This window comes from Furipterus horrens, unplaced genomic scaffold (assembly GCF_987537825.1).
Source record: "Furipterus horrens unplaced genomic scaffold, mFurHor1.1.pri manual_scaffold_5, whole genome shotgun sequence".
Taxonomy (NCBI): Eukaryota; Metazoa; Chordata; class Mammalia; order Chiroptera; family Furipteridae; genus Furipterus; species Furipterus horrens.
In genome coordinates this window covers 95,651,106-95,674,710 of record NW_028327175.1, presented here as the reverse complement: position 1 = coordinate 95,674,710, position 23,605 = coordinate 95,651,106, and the positions used below count along the sequence as shown (strand labels likewise).

Below are 23,605 nucleotides of genomic sequence, written 5' to 3'. Positions count from 1 at the left end.
GTGAGGTCCAGGAGAAACCAAGAAGTCTGTCTTTTAGTTTCCAGTTGTCCTCTCTCAGGGGAGTAACATGGACAGCATTAATTCTCCCAGCAGTCCCATGTGGCTGTCCTATGCAGTATCACCAGCCTGGGAGGCTCCCTCAGGCCGTGGTGTCCAGGGGGTTGTTTTACAGTCTTGAAGCTGTGGAGCACCGGTATCTCTAAACTGACTTACTCAGTCTCCAGCGCCCCAGAGGTCAGACTGATAAGATGTGATTCAGAGTCCCAGATGTTTACCCTAAATGACATTGCTGACGTAAACTATCTGTATATACAGAGACACACTTACCAGGCTCAGAGGTTATTTCGCAGGAGCCGGCAGCTCCTACCCTGGTGCGTGGCCTGTTGCTGCAGCCCATGAGGCTCAGGCTGAAGTTTTCAGGGATCTCCCCAGCAGGCCTTAGGTGGGCCCTACTCCTCCCTGCTGAAGTTTGTTATTTCTCTTTCCCCACAGTTTCATGATCAACATGGGGGACTCCAACATGGACACCAGTGCCACCGGGTCTGAGACCACGGGTGAAGAAGTGTCTTTTTTCAGCACGACGGACATGATTCTGTTTTCACTCATTGTGGGTCTCCTGACCTACTGGTTTCTCTTCAGAAAGAAAAAAGACGAAATCCCTGAGTTCACCAGAATTCAACCAGCGTAAGTCACACTGCTCGGGGTCCCGCTCAGCATTCTAGAGCTCTTGGACGATTCTGTGTGTCCAAGCAGCATTCTGTACTTAGGCCTCGGCTGGGAGTGAGCCAGCCGAGAAAGACACAGGTTCCTTGCAGCATTTGGGGATGAGTCTTGGCTTTTACCTTATGGGTAGACTATGCTTCAGACCTTCCTTATGTTTACACAGCACTTTAGAGTTTCCAAGGTTCTTTTATGTCTGTCTTATTTGAACTTCACCAGGACTGTTCAGAGTGAAAGGCACCACTTTACAGATAGATAACTTGAGGCCCAGGGTTATCTGCACAAGGCAGAGCTGGAATGGGCACCTGCCTCCCCAGCCTGTGATCTTCCCATTTTGTAAACAGATGGGATCATAGAGGTGCTACTGGCATAGGACTATATAGTAAGACAATTACTTCCTTTGCAATTTTCTTTCAATAAGTCCTTACACCTGGGGAGAAAGGCTCTCCCTTTTCTTCTGGCCACAGCCATCAGGTTAGCCAAGATGGGTGCTTACTAGTAGATCCAGGAGCTATGGAGGAAGAAGCAGTTTGATGTGATGAGTTCCTCTCCCCTTCAGATGCCAGTCACAAGTCTGGTTTGTCACCTGCGCTTCTGACCAACCAGCTATAAATCAGAGTTTCCCATACTTCCTCAGGTTTGATTGATTTGCTAGAGTGGTTCACAGAACTCAGGAAAACAGTTTACTTACTAGATTACCGGTTTATTATACAAGGATGTAACTCAGAAACAGCAGATGGAAAAAGTGAGTAGGTCAGTGGATGGGAAAGAGCACGGAGCTCCTATGCCCTCTTTGGGTGCTCCACTCTCCAGCAGCATTTACCCATTCAGGAACCCTGAGGCTCTCCAAACCCCATCCCTTGGGTTTTTATGGAGGCTCTATTACGTAGGCATGATTAATTAAATCATTGGACATTGGGGATTAATTCAACCTCCAGTCCCTGTCCCCTCCCAAGAGGTCAGGGATGGGTCTGAAAGTTCTAATCCTCTAATCACAGGGTTGGTTCCCTTGGCTACTAGCCCCATCCTTAGGGGCTTTGCAAAAGTCCCTTTATTAATATAAACTGAGGTGTGGTTGAAAGGGGCTTGTTATGAATAACAGAATATAGCTTTATCACTCTTATCACTTAGGAAATTCTAAGGATTTTAGGAGCTCTGTGCCAGAAACAGGATGAAGACCCAATATGTATTTTTTAATAAGTCACAATATCACAGACAGTATCCAGCTTGACTTTATAACACTATTTTCTTTTTAGTTTATTGATTTTTTAGCCTTCCGTAAAGCTTCATTTTATTAAAAAGGTGACTTATTTTAAAGAAAAATATTAAGGAAGTAAGAGTAGAGATGGTTTTTAGGTATGAAAAAAATGATGGTGCACCAGTCTCCTCTAGATTGAGATTTATATCATTCCTGCAACCAGGTCATGTTCTTTCAGGTTTGAGTTCAGGCACGTTTGAGTGGGGGTATTTATCAGACCAGGCTCTGTGCTGGGAGAGCCCCAGGGCACAGCCCCCAGGATGCTCCCCAGATTCCACAAATAGCAAGTCTCAGGTGCAGAGTATGGGGCTATGCTCAGGTTGGAACTGCCAGGGTTGGGCAAGGTGAGCATTCAGGTGCCTGTCAGGTTCTAATTCCCTATTCCAGTTTTGGTAACAGTTTTCACTCTCCCAGGAAAGCCACAGTCCTCAAACTTTAAAGCAGATATTCATGAAATACAGTTCTTTACAGTAAGCCCTCACTTAATATTGTTGCTAGGATAATGAAACCAATTTTACCATAGGCTAATTGATATAAACAAGAGTTAAGTTCCTAGGGCATCTCTTTAACATTAAAACTATGTTGAATGAAACAATGTTATTCAAGGGCCTGCTTTACCACTACAGGCATCAGTTTTACATTTTCCATTTTTAAAAACTCAGCAAATATTTACCGAGGTCCTACTAAGTTCCAGATAGCTATGAATAAAATAGATGACGTCCCCAAGTTTATCAGGCTTGCAGTCTAGTTCTGGGCAGATCCTGGGCAAGACCCTTAACATCACTCTGCCTCAGATTCTTCACCTGCTAGACGGAGGCAATAACCTCTGTCTCACAGGGCTCTTGAAGTATTAAATGAGATGATGTTTCTGATGGTCCCCTAGCATTATTCCATGGTAGCTGCCTAGTGTTTGTGTCAGAATGTATTTCACACCAAGCACTAGCTAGGTGCTGTAAGAATACAGAGATCGCATTTACAATAATGAAGTTGAGAAGTCAGGATGTTGAAAAGTACTTTTAACAAGTGTTTAGGAAGTGCTTTCATGTGCATTATCAAATCAGGGCTTCTGCAACAGAACTGTGTGCTAGAAAGGGGGGGACGGCTCGTGGCTTATCAGAGAGACCCACCGATAAAGGGAGGGTGGAGGAGGGAGAGGGAGACATGAGCCGCCAGAAATCTAGGAAAGAAGGAATTCCCCCTGGTGGAGGGATCAGAAAGAGGTGCTGTGGGAGGCGTTGTTGGGAATGTCCTAAAAGGTGATGCCACATCCAGAGGCTGAGAGGACTTTGCTATCAGGGCCAGAGGGAGAACAGGAGGATGGGCAGGTGAGCTGGAATTCAGCCTGTTCCAACTGGGGCTGATGCAGGTGCACTCCTGGTGTAGCAAAGTATTTTTGGTGGGAAAAAATGTGGTACTCGAGATAAGGGGACCAGGGTGTCCAGTGCCCAGCTTGCAGTAGCACTGCGTTTCCTCATTTGTAAAATGGAGTTGTACCCCCATACCCCCACAATGAATGAGGACGTGGATGTGCCATGGGAGTGTAGAGTCGCTGCTGCTCTGTCTCTTCTCTTGCCTTGCAAGATGGACTTGCAATAAAACTCCTAGGCTGTGGGAGCACTTGTATTTTGTAGATTCTAATTGTTTATCTTTGCCAGGATGCTGAAACTGTAGTTCCCTCTTCTTGATCATAAAATTTTAATCTTATATGTGTAATGTTCTACACTGCACAAATGCTTTTCTCATCCCTCATTATATTATGCTGAATTCTTGCTATGGCCAGGGGCCTTACGTGTACACTATACAAGGAAACATTTATAGTAGAGTAGTTAAGTTCTGGGCCCTAAAGTTGAGTGACTAAGGTTTGATTCCTGACTACCACATAGTAGCCATGTGATGTTTGCCGTTATATAATCTTTTGAAGTCCATGTCATTAACTGTAAATTAGAGATAATAATAGTACTTTACTCATAGGATTGTAAAAATTAAGTAACATAATCCATTATAGAGCTCTTTGCCCCAGTCCTGGTACATGATGAGCCTTCAAATTATATGTATTATTTTTTCTTTATTATTGATATAATAACAAAATATAAAAAGGTCTTACAGGAGACCTTTTATTTTTTTAATTGTTTTTAATATGCTTTATTGATTATGCTATTAACAGTTGTCCCCATTTCTTTTCCCTTTGTTCCACTCTGCCCAGTGACATCCCTCCCTCCAGTTGTCCCCACCCTTAGTCCATGCCCATTGGTTGTGCATATAGTTCTTCTCAACATCTTCCTATCTACTCCACTCCCTCCTACTAAGCTTTTGTTTTTTATATGCTTTATTGTTTATGCTCTTACAGTTGTCCCAATTTATTTTCTCTTTGTTCCACTCCACCCAGTGGCATCCCTCCCTCCAGTTGTCCCCGCCCTTAGTTCATGCACGTTGGTTGTTCATATAGTTCTTCCCAACATCTTCCTGTCTACTCCACTCCCACCTACTATGCTTCTTAATTCCTGTACCATCTCCCTCACTTTCCTCCCTTCCCCCTCCCCACTGACCTCCCCCAAAAATGTTCCCCATACCTATAATTCTTCTCCCACTCTCGTTGCCTACTTAGTCTGCCTTTGTTTCAATTCCCTAGCTCCTGTTCTTGGTTGTTGTGGTACAGCTTTCATTTTAATGTTCATAGTTTTGATCCTCCTTCTCCTAAACAAGTCCCTTTAACATTTCATATAACAGTGGTTTGGATCTAATGAACTCCTTCAGTTTTACTTTGTCCTGGAAGCACTTTCTCTGCCCTTCTATTCTGAAGGACAGCTTCGCTGGATAGAGTAATCATTGTTGTAGGTTTTTGCTTTTCATTCCTTTGAATATTTCTTGCCAGTCCCTTCTTGCCTGCAGAGTTTCTTTTGAGAAGTCTGCTGACAGTGTTATTGGGACCCCTTTGTATGTAATTCTCTTCTCTCTTGCTGCCTTTAAGATTCTCTGTTTATCCTTAATTTTTGACATTTTGATTATAATTTCTCTTGGTGTGGTTCTCCCTGGGTCCAGTTGTTTTGGAACTCTCTGTGCTTCCTGGACCTGTAAGTCTATTTCCTTCCCCAAGTTAGTGAAGTTCTGCTTCATTATTTTTTCACATAATTTTTCAATTTCTAGTTCTTCTTCTTCAACTTCTGGCAACCCTATGATTCGGATGTTGGCCCACTTATAGCTGTCCAATAAGTTTCTGATCCTCTCCTCATTTTCCTCACTTCTTGTTTCCTGTTTCTGCACTGATTGACTGTTCCTTCCCTATGTTCCAATTTGTTGATTTGATCCCTGGTTTTCTTTCCCTCACCACAAGTTTCATATGTGTTTTTGTTCATTTCAGCAGGACTAGCTTTCATTCCTTCCCTGTCTTGTTTAAGATCTGCTGTTATGTCTGTAAGCGCTTTTATAACCAAAGCTCTGAACTGTGCCTCAAAGATTTCCTACCTGTTGCTTCATTAGATTAGAAATTTGCTGTCTGGTCAGCTGTGTCACCAGGATCTCTATCATGATCTGTGCTATCTTGAACAGTTTTGTGTTTACCTTTGCTTCCTGGGCAGGACTGTCACACCTCCTATGCTATAGAGGGTGGAGCCCTGTGCATTCATCACAACCAGGCGACCCGTCTCACCACGCTGTGGTGTTTTCTGTGGGATTCAGGGTCCAAGATGGATTCCTGCCGTTCACTGTCCACTGAGAGACCAGGAGCCTCCTGCTCCGTCCTCACACCCTCCAGCCCTCACAGTCTGAGGCAATGGAGGTCTGCTTTCCCGGCATTGGAAACACAAGCTGACAGGTCTGGTCTGCAGCCAGGGGTGCTCCCCAGGCACTTCTCACCTCCCCTTAAATACAGGTGTCTGTGCTTACCGCGGTCCTGCCGCCATCCCTGCTGCTGCTGCAGACAGCACAGCTGGACAGCACAGCGCGCTGTATGCGGGGGAGAGGGAAGAAGGCCGCCAGCCCAGCACACGCCCCTCTTCCAGGCACCTCTCCCACTTCTGCACCAGACTGGCGCCCCTCTAGCTGCTGCCCTGGCTGTCATTCCCGGAGTGGGTGGATCTGCGGATATTCTAGGTCTATGGGGGCCCTTTAAACAAGCAGATTCTGCTGAGAGACCGGCAGTTTCTGCCTCCGTCTCAACCCCCACTGGTTTGCACAGTCAGGAGCAGTGAGGCTTCATTTTCCCCAGAACTGGGGCAGTGAGCTGCTCTGATGAGGAGCTGGGAGCACTCCCCAGGTGTCCCTCCTGACTTTTTAAAACGTGTGACTGAACTTTCCACCGGCCTGTTGCTGTTGCCGCTGCTGCCACCACCACACCGTGTCCTCTCCGCCCCTCCTACCTGTCTGGATGAGTATTTCTTTTTTATATCTTTGTTTGCTGGACTTCCTTGCACTTTTGATTTTCTGGAACTTCTGGTTGTTTCTAGTTTTGAGGTAGTTGTATTCCTTCTTAGTTGTGGAGGGAGATGCGGCGTGTCTATCTATGCCTCCATCTTGGCTGGAAGTCAGGAGACCTTTAAGGAAGACATTATAATCCCATTTTTCAGATGAGGAAACTGAGGTGCTGGTGATTGAGGAGTTTGCTTAGGGCCACCTAACTCATAAGAGCCATACTGCCTTCTTTCTCTTAGATGTTGTTAATATTCCATTTCAGAGATGAGAAAACAGACTCAGGTTACTTAGCTGATACAACTGGACCACAAGCCTGGACCTTCCACTATAAATCCCACAGCATGGCCCTGGCTGGTGTGGCTCAGTGGACTGAGCACCGGTCTGCGAACCAAAAGATTACAGGTTCGATTCCCAGTCCAGGCACATGCCTGGGTTGCAGACCAGGTCCCCAGTTGAGGGCGTGTGAGAGGCAACCAATTATTTCTCTCACACATCTACCAATGTTTCTGTTCCTCTCTCCCTTCCCCTCTTTCTAAAAATAAATAAATAAGATCTTTAAAAAAAAAATATCCCACAGCATGGTCCCTGACTACTTATTTTTATTGAGCACAGGTGATTTCTGCCACAGCACAGAGCTTCCTTTACATACCAGGTTAGTGGGGTGCGATGGGCTTAGTGTGGGGACAGTGTGTGGCCCAAGGCTACACCAGGAATTTGCACCATGATTTCTGGTGGCTTCTAGTTAGTGTTTTAAGGACCTTTAAGGGCTCAGCCATTTGGGACACTGTGTTGGCATGAATATTTTTAAAAACCAAACCAATGGAACCAAAATCATTGGAACCAACTATGTCTGACCAGCAAGCACTGTGAACAGCATGGAGGCATAGGACACATACCTGCAGTCCCCTGACCCTGGGTGTGCTGGCCTCCAGGGCCCTCATCAACATTCTAGATTTGACTTTCATAACCTCTGGAGCCCAGATGCCCTCTGCTGCCACTGTCCATGAGTGGCTGGCTGACAGAGACACCACCTGTGGACCCTTCTGGATCCTGGAGCTTGTTCTCTGAGCCAAAATCAGCATTAGTCCAGGAGGGTATTTGAGACAGTGTTTGCCCTCCATGATAGGGATAAGACAGGGTTTAATACACCTGTCAGAGTACACTTTGCCTAACTTTCCTTCTGGGCAGAATTCCATCTCAGAAGCAACACTGTGGGATTAGAATGTTGATAGCAACTCAAGTGAAACACTTGGAAGCTACACAACCTCTGGTAGAAAGAGGCGATGGGGTGGGAGGTGATGGTGGTGAAATCCTGGCTAATATCCTGGGATCCATCAAGTCAGACATATGTTTATATAAGACTTTGTGCAAAGCCCTTGCGACAGACATTTCACTAAAACAGAGTCCCTGCCTTCCAGTCCTATGGGAAGGGCAGTCACAAGAAGAGATCCATCTGGAGTGGACTCTGAAAAGGAAAGCACACTTGTGAGGAGCCAGGGATGGTCTCTGACTTGGGGTTATGGAAGACTTTCAGGAGGAGGTGATGTTTGAGTTGAGTAGGAGTTGACAGGCTGTGGTTGAGGCTCAGGGAGGACCACGTGATGTGTTAGAATGGCAGTGCTCCATTTGGTGGGATCGTGAGGGTATGTGTTCAGGATGGGATGAGGCTAGGGGTGTGGAAAAGGAAAGCTGGAGCCCAACTGGAGTATTCTTGTAGAACAGTGAAATGATCAGACCTTGATTTCAGAAGGGCCCAATATAGGATATAATGGTGGTGGATGGAGGGCAGTCGGGAGGCAGGAGGCAGGCTGAGGGGCTTTTCAGGAAGTGGTCCAGAGAGATGATGAGGCCTGAGGATAGATCCCAAGGGGCAAAGTACAGTGAAGGCGCAACTGATGGGCTGTGGGGGCCTGATTGGGTGTGGAGAAGCCAGGAGGGACCATTGACAGTGAGGCTGACAAGGCACACAGGCTCTGGAGCAGGTTTGGGAAGGAGAGGGAGGGGCCATGACAGGGAGGGCGAGGATTCCTCTGGGAGTAAGCTGATGGGGCCAGGGAGGTCAGCAAAACCCAAATTTAGGAGATTTGGGGATGGGGGCAATAGGAGAAAAGAAATCAAGGCTTTTAGAGAGAAGACAGTGAAGTAAAAATTTAAAAAGTCTTAAAATATATTTGTAAAGGCTGATTGAGAGCGGTGGTCAGCAGGGTTACCCCACACAGCATTCCATTCTTGGTCCCCAGGGCTAACCTGTGGAGATGAGTGGGAGACAGGTGGCGGCCTTAGGGGGCAGGTCGGTTCTGGAAGGCCACCTTTGCTTTGTTCGTAAGCTTTTCACTGCAGTATATAACACACAGACATAAATGTGCACAGATCTTAAGTCCACCGTTTGGTTGTTTGTCACAAAATAAACACACTCATGTAACCAGCTCTCAGGTAAAAAAAAAAAAAAAAGCTACAATACCTCCTCCAGTTACTCTACCCCCAGGTCACCCACCTTCCTGACATTTTGTGGCACAGATGAGTGTTGTTGATGTCACAGAATGTGTATTCTTTGGCTCTTTCTCCATGCTGTCCTGAGGTTTATTTAAATTGTGTGCAGTTGTTCTTTCATTCTCGTTGCTGCATAGTATTCCATTGTGTGAATAAATCACCATTTATTCCTGCTAAGGATGTATGTTTAGATTGTTTCCAGTCTGCGGTGAACATTTTATTCTCATACATGTATTTTGGTTCCCATACGGACGTATTATAGGTAGGCATGTGTTTTGAGGTAGAATTGGTTGGGTCATGGGGAAAGTACAATGCTCTTATACCATGTCGAGTCCTACCATCAGCATATGGTGTTTCACTAGCTTCCCATTCTTACATTTTAGCCATTCAAATGGGCAATAGGTGGTATCCTGTTTGAATTCGTGTTTCTCTGATCACATATGACCTTTTCATGTGTTTATTGGCCATTTAGGTATGTTCCTTAGCGATGGTCTGTCTGTTCAAGACTTTGCTCATTTTTTTCTATAGGGTTCTCGGTCTTCTTGTTGACTTGTTAGGGTTCTTGGTATTCTAAATAGAAGTCCTTTGTTAGATTAATGTAGTGTAAATATCATCTCCCTTCTGTAACTTGCCTTTTTACTCTGTTAATAATGTCTTTTGATGATCAGAAGTTCTTGATTTAGTCCAATTTGTCAACATTCTGATTGACCTTTACAGTTAATGTTTTTGTGCCCAGTTTAAGAGGTCTTTACTTATTTTATGGTCATGAAGATGTTCTTTTTTGTAAGAGCATCATTGTTGCAGATTTAAACTTAGCTCTGCCATCCAGCTGAAATCAATTTGGCACTGATGAATTATGTGAGGTGCTTTAAGATTATTTTTCTTCCTCATGGGTACTCACTCAGCCCAGCACCGTTTATTAAAATAGCTCATTCTTTTCCCACTGCACTTCATTGTCACTGTTGCTATCAGTCAGGTGACAATATATGTGGCGGTCAATTTCTAGACTTTGTTCTGTTCTATTGATCTGTCTTCTATCCTTTCAGCATTACCACAGTATTGAATTTTCTATGATTTTATAGTAACTCTTGTCTTGATATCTAGTGGGCTAGGTTCTCTGGCTTTGTTCTTCTAAGATTCTCATGGCTTTTTGGGGTCTTTTATATTTCCATATACCTTTCAGACTCAGTCAGTGTCTACCAAAACCAAATAAATAATTTTAAAAAAACAAACAAAAAAAACCCCTGCTGAGATCTTAGTTGGGATTGGATTGAATCTATTAATTAATTGACATTTTATAAGATTGAGGCTCTAATTCATGAACATTATTTTCTTGCCCAGGGAGATCTTTTGAACTATTTTTAATGGCAATTAATGACACGTTCTCTTAATGATAAATAAAAAGTGGCTCTTTCATATGTACTTCTACTCACTCCTCAGCCTTTGGTCAGCTTGTACCTCTGGACAGAGCATTCTGCCCCAAGGAGCTCCTGATCAAAGGGGAATGACGGTTCCCACAGGAATCTGAAGCTCCAGGAGCCTGTCTGAAACCCCACACACTTTACCTCATGCATGTAGTACAGCACTCTGCCCTAAGCACCCCTCTCGTTGGACAGGAATTTGTTTCTATTTCTCCTCCTATGGTGCTGAGATAGCATCCATTCCTGACTGGGTCCTTAGCTTGGCACATGGCCTGTCAGAGTGAAGGTACTCAAAGAATGGCTGTTGAATTAGTAAATGCTAAATGTGTATGAGTGGCTACCTCTATGGCAAATTGACCCAGAGGCTGGGTTTGTCTCACACAGTATTTTTAAATTTTTAAGTGAAGAGTTAGGCGATTTCACATAAAACCTAGACATATAGCTTCCTTTGAAAAAAAAGCCAAGACTTCTGGTCAAGATGGAGGCACAAGTAAACATGCTTCACCTCCTCACACAACCACAGAAAGAATTACAACTAGACCTCAAAACATAGAACACCCAGGACTATCAGAAAATCGAGCTGTGTGGAAGTCTGGCAACCAAGGATTTAAAGAAGCCACAGTCATCCAGATGGGTCGGAGGGGCGGAGACTCGGAGATGGGTGCAGAGGTGAGGAGGCACGGTGTGGCACTCGGTGTGGCGCTCGGAGGTGGGACAGGCAGCCCCGCGTTCACCTGTGGGGGATAAAAGTCAGGAGAGACACCTTGGGAGCGAGCGATCCCAGTCCCAGGCCAGACCGCACAGCCCAGGGTTCCAGTGCTAGAAAGAGAAATCCCTATATTTTCTGCCTGTAAAAACCAGTGGGGGTTGGGACAGTGGAAGAAACTGCCAGATTTTCAGGAGACTGCTTAAAGCGCCTGCACAGATTTAGAATCTACACACAGGGCATACAGCTGGAAGGGCATCAGTCATATATGGGGAATAAGAGAAATGACTGGAAATAGGGCAAGTGCCAAGCAAACACACAGAAACCAGGCAGCAGCATTGTCCCTTCTCTGAGCCCTCCCCCAACACAGAGCACAAAGCAGTGCAGCAGGTTGCCCCACCCTGGCGATTACCTAGGCTCCACTCCACACAATTTACAGGTGCCTTTTCTACAATAGACTATGGTACTAAGACAGGGAATCAAAGCAGCTGCATGCAAATGAACACACAACAACCCAGAACCTATGGGACACAATGAAGGCAGTACTAAGAGGGAAGTTCGTAGCATTACAGGCCTACCTGAAGAAAATTGAAATGTCTCAAATAAACAACCTAACCCTGTATCTAAAAGAACTAGAGGAACAACAACAAACTAAATACAGAGTGAGTAGAAGGAAGAAAGTAGTTAAGATCAGAGCAGAATTAAATGACATAGAGACTAAAAAAACAAAAAAAACACACACAATTCAAAAAATTAGTGAATCCAGAGGTGGTTCTTTGAAAAGATAAACAAAATTGACAAACTTCTAACCAGACTTATCAAGAAAAAAGGAAAGAGGACCCAAATAAATCAGAAATGAAAGAGGAGAAGTAACATCTGATACCATGAACATACAAAAAATTGTAAGAAATTACTATGAACTATACACCAAGAAACTGACAAGTTGGGTGAAATGGATACATTTCTAGAAGCATACAATCTTCCAAAATTGAATCAGGAAGAAGCAGAAAACCTGAATAGACCAGTAACAACTAGCAAAATTGAAGCAATAATCAAAAAACCCCTGGCACACAAAAGCTCTGGACCAGATGGCTTCATAGGCAAATTTAACCAAGCATTCAAAGAACTAACACTGATCTTTCTCAAGCTATTCACACACACAAGAAGAAAAAAAAAAGGAAGAAAGAAAAAGAAAAGAAAAAAGAAAAATCAAGAAGAGGGAAGACTCACAAACTCTTTACAAGGCCAATATTATCCTAATTCCAAAACTAGGTAAAGACACATCAAAGAAAGAAAATTGCAGGCCATTTGAATATAGATGCTAAAATCCTCAACAAAATATTAGCAAACCAAATCCAACAATACATTGAAAAGATCGTACAGCGTGATCGAGTAGGATTTATTCCAGGGATGCAAGGATGGTACTACATTTGCAAATCAATAAACGTAATAAATCACAGACACAAAATGAAAGACAAAATCACATGATCATAGTAATAGATGCAGAAAAAGCATTTGATAAAGTATAAGACTCATTTATGATAAAACAAAAAAATTAGCAAAGTGGGAATAGAGGGAACATACCTCAACATAATAAAGGCCATATACAAAAAAACTGCCAGTGTCATACTCAGTGGCCACAAACTAAAAGCAGTTCCCTTAAGATCAGGAACAAGACGAGGGTGTCTGCTTTCACCACTCTTATTCAACATACTACTGGAAGTCCTAGCCATCGCAGTCAGACAAGAGGAAATAAAAAGCATCCAAATTGGAAAGGATGAAGTAAAGCTGTTATATTCACATACAACATGATAGCATACATAGAAAACCCTATAGGCTCCACCAAAAGAACTACTTGACCTAATGAGTGAATTCAGCAAAGTAGAGGGATACAAAGTCAATATTCAGAAATTGATGGTATTTTTTTGTATGTCAACAATGAACTATCAGAAAGAGAAACTAAGGGAAAAAATCCCACTTACTGTAGCAACAAAAAATAAATAAAGTACCTAGGAATAAATTTAACCAAAAAGGTAAAAGACTTGTACTTGGAGAACTATAGGACACTGAAGAAAGAAACTGAGGAAGATAAAAAGAAATGGAAGATATACCATGTTCATGGATTGGAAGAATTAACAGCATTAAAATATCCATACTACCCAAAGCAAGCTCTAGATTCAACACAATTCCTATTAAAGTACCACTGGCATGTTTTACAGATCTAGAACAAATATTCCGAAAACAAGCCTCAGCTACCTTGAGAAAAAAGAACTCAGTTGGAGGGATTACAATACCTGATATCAAACTATACTACAAGGGAACTGTAATCAAAACAGTACGGTACTGGCCTAAGAACAAACATATAGATCAATGGAACAGAATAGAGAGCCCAGAAATAAACCCAGGTCTATATGGTCAACTAATATTTGACAAAGGGAGCAGGAGCATAAAATGGAGTAAAGATAGTCTCTTCAAAAACTGATGTTGGGAGAACTGGACTGGTACACTCAAAAAAATGAAACTAGACTACCAACTTATACCATATACCAGAATAAACTCAAAATGGATAAAATACTTAAATATAAGTTGTGATAACATAAAAATCCTAGTGGAAAACATAGGCAGTAAAATTTCAGATATCTCACATAGCAGTATTTTTGCCAATATATCTCCTAGGGCGAGGGAAATAAAGGAAGAAATAAACGGGATTACATCAAATTAAAAAGCTTCTGGACAGCTAAAGAAGCCATCATCAAAATGAAAAGGGAACCAACTGTATGGTAGAACATATTTGTCAATGATACATTAGATAAGGGTTTAATCTCCAAAATATATAAATAAGTCATATGACTCAACACCAGGAAGACAAATAATCCAATTTAAAAAATGGGCAAATAGACACTTCTCCAAGGAGGACATACAGAGGGCCCATAGACAGATGAAAGGATTCTCAACATCACTAGCCATTAGAGAGATGCAAATTAAAACCACAATGAGATATCACCTCACAACAGCCAAAATGGTCATCATTAGCAAATCAACAAGTGCTGACGAAGATGTGGAGAAAAGGGAACCCTAATACACTGTTGGTGGGAATGCAGACTGCTGCAGCCACGGTGGAAAACAGTATGGAGTTTTGTCAAAAAAACTAAAAATGGAACTACCTTTTGACTCACAGATTCCACTGCTGTGAATATACCCTAAGAGTCCTTAAACACCAATTCAAAAGAACTTGTCACCCCTCTGTTCATAGCAGCGCTATTTACAATAGCCAAGATTTGGAAATAGCCTAAGTGCGGTAGATGAGTGGATTAAAAAACTAGTACATTTACACAATGGAATACTACACAGCAGAAAGAAAAGGAATTCCTACTTTTTGCAACAGCATGGATGGAACTGGAGATTATTAAGCTAAGTGAAATAAGCCAGGCGGTGAAAGACAAGTACCATATGATCTCACTTACAAGAGGACTCTAATGAACAGAATTAACTAATGAGAAAAACAGAATCACAGACGTAGAATCATGGACTAGACTGACAGAGGGGAGGGGAGAAGGTGGGGACTGATTGAAAGACGGTGAAGGGATTAGTCAAGGAACCTGTTTAAAGGACCCATGGACATGGACAACAGTTAGGGGATTGACTATGGCAGTAGAGGGTGGGCTGAGTGGAGGGAGAGGAAGAGGGAAAATTTGGGGGGACAGCTGTAATAGCATAAATAATAAGTCATTAATAAAGAAAAAGATTACCCTCTTCTTCACCAATCTTGTTTTCTTCTCCCCACTGCTCCTGGATTCTCTTGAATCAATCATAATTTTATAGTTAATCATATAGTCCATAGGAATTATGAATAAAAAATATGATTTCATAGGAAATTGGAAATATTTCTTATGAAATTATATGGAAATATGAAAATATTTCAGTCCTATAAAGTTCAGGGACTCCCCTTTTTAAACATAACTTACTCCTAAAGTATCATACTCCTAAAAGTCAACAATAAATTCCAGCATTGTGATATAGTCAGCATTTGTTCATAGTTCCCTGATTGACATACATTTTTTAAACAGTTTTTTAAAAAATTAGGGTCTAAACAAGACACATATGTTACAATTGGTTAATAAATCTAATAAAGCTTGGAAGGTGGGGGTGGGTCAGGTATATTAAGGAATAATTTACATGCAGTAAAATTAGCCTTTTAAGAAAACTTAAGTAAAACACATATTTAAGTGTACATTTTGTTGAGTCTTGAGATGTATGCGGTTGTGTAACCAGTGTTACAATCATGATACAGAATATTACATCATCCCCAAAAGCTCCTCCCAGGTACCTTTGAAGTTGGTACCCCCTCCCTTCCACCTCAGCAACCACTGATCTCATTTTGGTCCTTGTAGTTTTACCTTTTCTCAAATGTAATTTGCATGTAGCTACAGCTTTTTGTGCCTGGCTACTTAACATGACGGGAAGTCTCTCAGTTCATGTGCTTCTCTCCCATCCCTGTTTTTTCCATGAAGCATTTTTGAAGAAACCAGATCATTTGTTTCAGTTTCCCACAGTCCGGATTTTGCTTATTGCATCCCACTGGGGGTTGCTTCTGAAAAACCACAAAAGAGCTCATTTTCCTATGTGACTTTTATTTGGGGATTTAACTCTGCACAAAAGATCTGGGAAAGCTAGGCGTCAAGGCTGCTGGTATAGTTTCTATCTGTCTTTATCTTTTGAGTACCAACAAATGGAAAGTGAGCTAGAGTTCTTTCCACATCTAGTTTAGGGTTTCTTTCTATAAAGGATTTCTTAGCTCTGCCAGACAAAAGCACTAGGAGAAGCGAACCATACCTGATGGTTCCCACCACCCATGGAAATGGGCTCAGGATATTCATGCTGCCCCTGTGAGCACAGGCCAGGGGTTTCCACTGCCACCTGATCACTGAGGGACTTCAGCTGCCTTTCCTTCTTTTGTTCTCTGATGAGATTGGGGTGTTTTGCCATTCTGGCTAGTGCCTGCAGCTTCGACAGTGGGCTGTCTGGGAGAGTGATGCAGAGCTGAGCATCAGTGGACCTGTTGACCTTGCTGGACGTCATTGGGGCACTTGGTGCTGGTGTCTCAGGGCTCTCTTCCCAAACCTTTGCACTCTGCTAACTCCCGACCCTGGCCCCATCCTTATCTCCCCAGCTACTCTGCTTTCTTCCCTTTCCCCTTTGACTGCATATGATGACAGGGCCACTTTGTGACAAGAATCAGGTCATATGGGTATCAGAGGATATGAGTTTTTCTTTCTGCCACTGATGGGCTGAATATCCTTGAGCCGTTCCTTGCACCTCAGTCTCTTCATTCTCCTGTGCAATAGCAACAGCCCTGCCTAACAACTTACAGGCCAAGTGGTCTTTAGGGCTCAGAAGAGAGAGGCCAAAGAATGCCCTGCAGTGTTGGGAGGGCAGGCAGCCTGGGTCTTGGCAGGCTATGGGGTCCTTGTTTTGGTGGATACATGTTGAAGGCTATATTGGGGGATGGGTGTGGGGGGAGCCATGAGGAAAACAGTAGCCCACTCAAAGCTCAGAGGACCCCAGATGACAAGGACCCAGGATGCCTGGGAAGGTCTGTGCAGTGTGCTTTTTTAATGTGCCCAGGGACACACCAGGAACTTCTGTGCCTTGACTGGCAGGTTGGGACGGGCAGGCACAGCCGTGCCCAGTTGGGGCAGGCATGAACCACAGGTGCTGGACCGCTGTTCCTGGAATTGAGTTACCGCTTCACCCCGAGCCTCACTCTCCTCAGCTGTCAAATGGGCGTAAAAACCCTTAGCCAGTTCATAAGCTGGGGAGGATTCAATGAAATACAATATAAAGCTTTTTGAGTACTCGCTGGCACTCACTAAGTAGTAGTTCCCATTCCCTTTTTTGTCTTTGACCGTGGCCTCCCACTCCTGCTTTAACCTTCAACCTGCCGAAGGCCCGCTGTCCCCGGGACACCTTCCACCCTGCTCTCCATCAGTGCTGGTTTCTGTTCTAGCCCCGTCAGTGGAGAGAGCTGCTGTTGTTTTTATTTAAGCATTAGCAAACCACTTTGTTTTCATGAAAGGCAGCTCTTCCAAGCCAACAGCTTTCGGCCCCAAGGTTCTGGGACTGTGTTGCCAATGGAAAGAAACCTGGGCCCGCTTGGTGCAGCCATCTTCCCACGGTAGAGGCCTCAAAGTCGAAGTGTATCCTGTGCCCGCCAGCCTGCTGCACAGCTCTGCAGCCATCGGGTGTCCTGTCTCAGCGCTTGTCTGCTCTGACTGCGCCGGGGGAGGGGAGGACCCGCCTTTACATTACACACTGGGCTGTGGGAGGGAGCTGTTCAAAAGCTGCTGTCCCGTGTGTCTCCAAGGGCAGGGGAAGTTAGTTCTGCTGCACAGAAAATTAAGTTTCAGTTGCACTTTTCAGAAATCCTTCTGAGTGTTGCCCAGGACCGGAAACAAATGAATCACCCCAGGACATCTTGGTTCATCTCTGTCCAAGTGACTCGGTGCTTTTGTCCGCCCTCCCTTTCGTCTTTCCCACACAGCAGGCGCCAGTTGACTTCTGAAGCCTGAACCAGAGAGACTTCTGCTCCCAATTTAGGAGTAGAGAGCTCTAATTGGAACCTTTCGTGCTTCATTCTGCGGCTGCATGGTCTCTGGGCTCAGAGCCTGGGCCAGCTGCGGCCTCGTGCCGGGCTGTGTATACTTGGGTTCTTTGAAGGGGGGCGCTCCTTAAGACGAAACATCTCAGCAGCAAATGCAGTGACCACCTTTCCAGGCAGTCCCCACACCGCGCAGTGTGATGGTTTCACAGTGCACAGTATGCTCCCAGGTGACATAGGCTAAGACTAGTGTCTTAGGCTCTGTTGCCCACAGTTTTTTTGTTTTGTTTAGTGGGGAGAAAGAGGGGAACCAGATCTAATTTAATATGATCCTGAGGCTCCCTGGTAGCAGGGTCAATGCAGCTTCCTTTATGGAGAGATGGCCCTGCCATAGCAACCTGCACAACTGCCTTCTAGTGTCTAGAAGAGCTGTATTCAGCCTCCATGACTTCCTTTTATTTTATTTTTTTTCCAAATGAGAAAGGGGGCGGGGGGATGTGGGGAGAAAGAGCTCTGATATAAACAGTTTCCAAGGAGACCCGAGTTGGGGTTGGGAAGGTTTTCTCCTTCCCTTGGTCCATACTGAAGGAGGAGGGGTGTGTGCCCAAACGCAGGGGATCACGGGAGGTTTCAGCCCAGAATCCTGGTTCCTCCCTGCTGGAACTGCCAGATGTTTCAGTGTTCTCAGGCTAATGGGGACAGATGCACGGAGGGACTCAGCGAGATTCCAAGAGGACTTTGGGTTATCCAGGGGCACTTTAAGAGTTAACAAACCCAGCCAACCCTGTGTAGAGGATGGACAGAACCCGACTTCCTAGCTGCTGGCTCCCTGCGCGTTTCCAGGAGAGAGCTATAACCTGCCTTCTTCCTTAAGTCCTGGAGCTGGAAGCGAGAAACTATGGGGTGCACATACTCATCTCTGCAGGACGAGCCCACCCTGAAAAGGTCAGTTCCAAACAGTGTCCCTGACAGGAGACTGTGTCAGTGTCCCTCTGGCTAAGGGACACCTGACACCTGTACTTGGAGGGGAGTTCTTCCTGGGCAGGGATGCCCTGGAGGCATGAAGAAGGTGCTGTGTAGAGTTGACCGCACAGTTGGGGGCAATCCTCAGGGGGCTTGGCTGGACAAGGGCACTGCTGGCCCTTAGGTCCAGATTTGTAGGCTGCATTTTTTTTGCTTCAAAGGTGAGGATAAGGACTAGGAACCAGGAAGGCCCCAGTCACCGACCCCTCTGCCTGTGAAAGATCAGGTTCTGTGGGCAAACTTCAGTGTGAAGCTGTCCAGTGGGGTAAAGCCAGTCACGGGCACTCGGGTGGGCCAGTGTGGGCTGAGCAGCCGGGCCTTGCCGTGGGGAGACTTGATCTGCTGTGCCCCAGCCTGCCAGGTGTAACTAGTAAGAACAGGAAACTGCACGTGTTTGTGGCAGTGACTAAAGGCATGAGGTCTTCCGCAGTCCACTCAGGTTCTTTTTTTCCTCTCCTGGACTTCGGTCTGCCCAGGATCCCTGGAAGCCACCTTTGGAGCTAAGGGGAGAGGGTGGGAGTGTACTTCCTTTCCCCAGGCGTTGAAGCTAGTGAAGAGACAAGGACAGGCCTTCAGAAGTGCTCCTGCTTCCTGGAAGAACCCTTCCTCCAGGGACAGGCAGGGCTAGCCCTCTTGCCTGCCTCTGATATTCCCAGCCAGACTTGCCTAGAGGGCTCCCGTCTCTGCTCCCAGAGCTGCCAGCCTGGGACTCCCTCCCGGTGCAGCTGCTTCCGGAGGCCACACTGAGGCCTTCCTCCCACAGCCCCTGCTCCCAGGGCCAGAGCTGAGCTCCCCACCAGCTGCATGGGCCTCATGTAGGAGCCTGTCTGTGGTCAGTTCCCATGGCTTTCTCTCTTGGGAGCCGTTTTGTCTCTGAAGCTAGAGCTCAGCTCTTCTGAGAGGCCTTTCCTGGTTTTTCCAGTCTTGGTGCCTGCCTCCTCTGAAGCCCTGTGGCTAGAGCTCAGCTCTTCTGAGAGGCCTTTCCTGGTTTTCCCAGTCTTGGTGCCTGCCTCCTCTGAAGCCCTGTGGCCCGGGCCCTCTGATCCACCCATTTTGGTCTTAGCTACCTGTGGGCCTTGGAAATCACAGAGTGACCCAAACAGCCTCATTCTTCTAGAGAATGCCCCTTTTATCCCTGAGAGCTAACCAAGCTCCAGGTGCTGTGCAAGGCACTGGAAGTCTACAGAAGCCAAAATGCAGTGTTTTCAGTAAGAGGACTCTCTGGCCTTGGGAGGCCATGACTTGTGACAGGCCCATTTGGTGGCAGAACCAGTGTTTGAACTGAGCCTCTGCACCTGATGTGGGGCCCCTCCCAATCCCGCCATGATTCTCCTTGGGGTCTGTCTTTCCCCAGTGACTGTCCCTTGGAAGGTAGAGGCCGCCTTGTTTAATGTCATGCCCACAGTGCTAGACGTCCGTGGTGCTGGCACAGGGCCTCCCCACCCCAGGCTGCTGGGCAGGCCCTGTGGACGGAGGAGTGGCCCCGCATTCAGTGGGCACTGGGCGTGCTTCTTGTCCCTTTCTTCACAAGTCTTCAAACCCACCTTCTTCCAGATGTAGCTTCTATGGAAGCCCCTGCCCTTTCAGAAGAGATAGGAGTTGGCTTTTCAGCTGATGTCAGGCCCTCTCGGGGGTGGAGGGAAGCCCTCCAAAGGCCATCTCAGGCCCCTCTGCCAGCTTCCTGCTGGGCAGAGGACTCAGGACTGACCGCCCCAGAATCTGACAGAATGTTGGGTTGCTCAGTGCTAGGCATTGCCAGTTGCTGCCTCTCCCCTATTTTTAGACATCTGAGTTGCCGCGCCATTTTTTAAACTATAAAATGTTTCTTTAGTTATAAAAATAATGTGGAAAACAAAAATTAGGGAATTACAGAAATCATCTTACCTGTTATCCTAAACCTTTACTATTCTCTGTCAAGGTGCTGGTATATTTCTCTTCACATCCTTTTTCTGTGATTAATTAATAGTGTACACTCCATTTTTTAAGGATGCAGATTCTTGCTTTCCTGTCAGTCATACAGAATACCCTGGAAGAAATTGAGTGCGAGGGAAGATGTGTTTATTATCTTGGTGTTTCTCCTGGCTCTGCATTGTCATGCCACATTTCTACACAGTGACTGGCAGTGGTTGAGAAATTGAGAAAGAAGAGTTCCGTTTGCGTGAATATTCCAAAAACTCAAGCCTAGGCCTTTTTGGGTGTCAACTAAAGGCATTTACTTTGTTTTCATTTTTTAATTGAGGTAAAATTTACACCCCTTAAAATTCACTGTACTATTTTAAAGTGTATAGACAGTCTTACGGCTTTTACTATAGTCACAGTGCTATACAACCATCCTCACTATCTAATTCAAAACATTTTCAGTCCTGGCCAGGTAGCTCAGTTGGTTATAGAGTGTCATTCCGATAGGCCAAGTTTGTGGGTTCAATCCCTGGTCAGGGCACATACAAGAATCAACCAAAGGATACATAAATGGGTGGTCCAACAAATTAATGTTTTTTTCTCTTTCTCCATTCCTCTCTCTCTCCCTTCAAAAATCAGTACATTAAAAAAAAATTTCATTTTATTTTATTTTTATTACCTTAAAGGGAAACACTATCCACATTAGGCAGTCACTCCGCAAACCCCTCCCCCAGCCCCTGGCACCACTCTGTCTCTATGGATTTGCCTGTTCTGCACATTTCACATAAATAGAAATTGCATTTAGTCTTGTATCTGCTTTTTTCCTCATAATATTTAATCAGAAACATTTGTCTATGTTGCTGACAGTTTTCTTAACCGTCAGTTTAGATCTACATTTGATTCATGTTTAGTAGGTAATATATTCTCATGACTCAGAAATCAAAAGGAACACAGTGGTAGAGTTCACATCATCATGCACCTTGCTTCACCTACCAGTGTATTTTGGCGAGCGCGCCGTATTAGTACAGGGATAGATATGTAGCGTTCTAGTTTATGCTGCATGTCAACTAAAGGTAGTGAAGATGTAGCTGTTGGTGGCTGGACATGGACAGAAGCTGGACATGTAGGAAAGATGTCCAGACACAAGACCCGTTCAGAGTGCAGGTTGTAACTGGGGGTGGGAAGAGAAAGGGGGCAGGCCAGAGGGCCTCTGTCATGCTCTTGCCCTGGCCTGCCCTGGGGATGCTGGGGTAATGCAGTGTCAGAGGGAGGGCCTCTGGGTTTCTGTGAGGATAGGCCATCGATGGGTGGGAAAGCCTAGCCAGGTGGCCCCCAGCTGCCTCCGTCCTGGTGCCTTGAGGGACTGCTGCACTGGCGTGGCCTCCAGGACAGAGGAGAGAAGCTGGAGTGGCCAAGTCAGGCACTGGGCTTTGCCTCCCACAGGGCCCCACATGTAACATAATTGAACACTAAGCCTACTATTTTATACTACATAGGTTAGTAGGTCCTAATAGCCCTGGACCTACTAACCAGTGGGGGCTTAAACATGAAACTTCCGTTTTAATGTTTACAAAGTTACATGTCTAAATAGCTTTGCAGAGGCATTCTTAAAAGAAACCTTCACTTAGTAAATTCTCCCACAGAGCCCAGGCCTCTAGTCCTGAAGAACATCACTTCTGTGCTCTTGTGGCATGCGTGCGTGTGCCTACTGGCTCTGCTCTCTTTGGTGCAATTTCTGTGCGCTGGAGGGTGTAGGGGAAGAGCAAGGACCTTGGAATCAGGCTGTGATTGGTCCTTGCCTGGCCACTTACTGGCCAGAAGACTGGGCACAAGGGCTGCCATCAAGCCTCTTGTCAACTGTGTATAAAATGGGTGCTCAGTCCTCCCCATATTGGGGTTGGGGATGTGCCTGCTTTGTGGTAGGGGCTTTCTGGGTGTGATCTGATGTCACCTCCCCTGAGACCCCACATTTCCAGCATGTCACTTTACGGCCAAAGTGTCTGACTGTCTCCAGTTGTGTCCTTACCCCCTGGCCAGCTTTTCTGACCAGCGTGTAGACCCTGCCTGGCAGGCTGAAAGCAGAAGGGAGCCACTGAGCTCTAGGCAGCCTCCAGGGAGCCCCAGTGAAGAAGAGGAAACGTGGAGGCCCTGCGCCCTCCCCAAGGCCATCCTCGTCTCACCTCTGGTCCTAGTTCAGCCCACCGCACCCCAGACACAGCCGACTTTGGGCCCCTTCATACCTCATCCAGTTCCTTTCTGCCCTGCTTTGATCCAGTCCATTATTCATGAAAAAAAAACACAGCTGCTTGGCTGGACTTGTCTGAATTGGAAATTGGGATAATCTTAGCCACTCCATTAAAAGGATTTGCTAAATAAATGGGGGGGAGGGGGCAGAAAACCCAGAATTTATTTAGAAAAAATTGTGTATTTATTCTTACATGTTTAAACTTTAGTCACCTTCAAACTACTCTGCATTTGATGCAGTATATCTATTGAGATGTTTTTCCACTGCTCAAAATAGTTTTTGAACTAATCAATTTTGATACCTTTTAGTGCTTCTGCCGTTTTTTGTTTTACCTCTTCCATATCAGCAAAACGTTTCTCTTTCAGGACTTTTTTCATCCAAGGAAACAAACAAACAAAAAATCGCTTGGGGTAAGAGAAGTGACTAGGGAGAGTGGGGCACAGGGGTCATGCTGTTTTTGGTCAAAAACTGCTGAACACTCAGCACGGTGTGGGCATGTGTGCTCGTAAATCACCCGTCATGAAATGGGCAAATGCACTGAATCTTCAAAAAAATTCACTGAGGCCAAATGCAGCCTCTCACAACAACGCCAGCTGGTACACTGATTCAGATGGGTTCCTAGAACACTCACCTAGCAGGGAAAGCCTGTATTACAAGGGGCCTGCCCTTCAGAAGATAATTCCAGGTTTCTTTTGGGTGCTCCCACTTCCCTTAAAGGCCCAAGTGTGGAGGCCAGCCATCAGCTAACTTTTGAAAAACTGTGGGAATACTCAGCACCTGCTGCACACACCCGCTGTCACCCTGTACCACAAGCTTTTGTGTGAGGACTTGGTGGTAT

At 45.3% G+C, this 23,605-nt stretch overlaps 1 protein-coding gene across 1 annotated transcript in view; it reads left to right on the top strand.

Moving 5' to 3' along the window:
- The window catches only part of POR (cytochrome p450 oxidoreductase), a 69,031-nt gene that overhangs the window by 31,443 nt on the left and 13,983 nt on the right, over positions 1-23,605 (top strand). The window contains exon 2 of the mRNA XM_090276864.1: positions 493-684. Coding sequence (XP_090132990.1) covers positions 497-684 — 188 coding nt within the window. The 5' untranslated portion in view covers positions 493-496. The remainder of the gene's footprint in view (positions 1-492; positions 685-23,605) is intronic.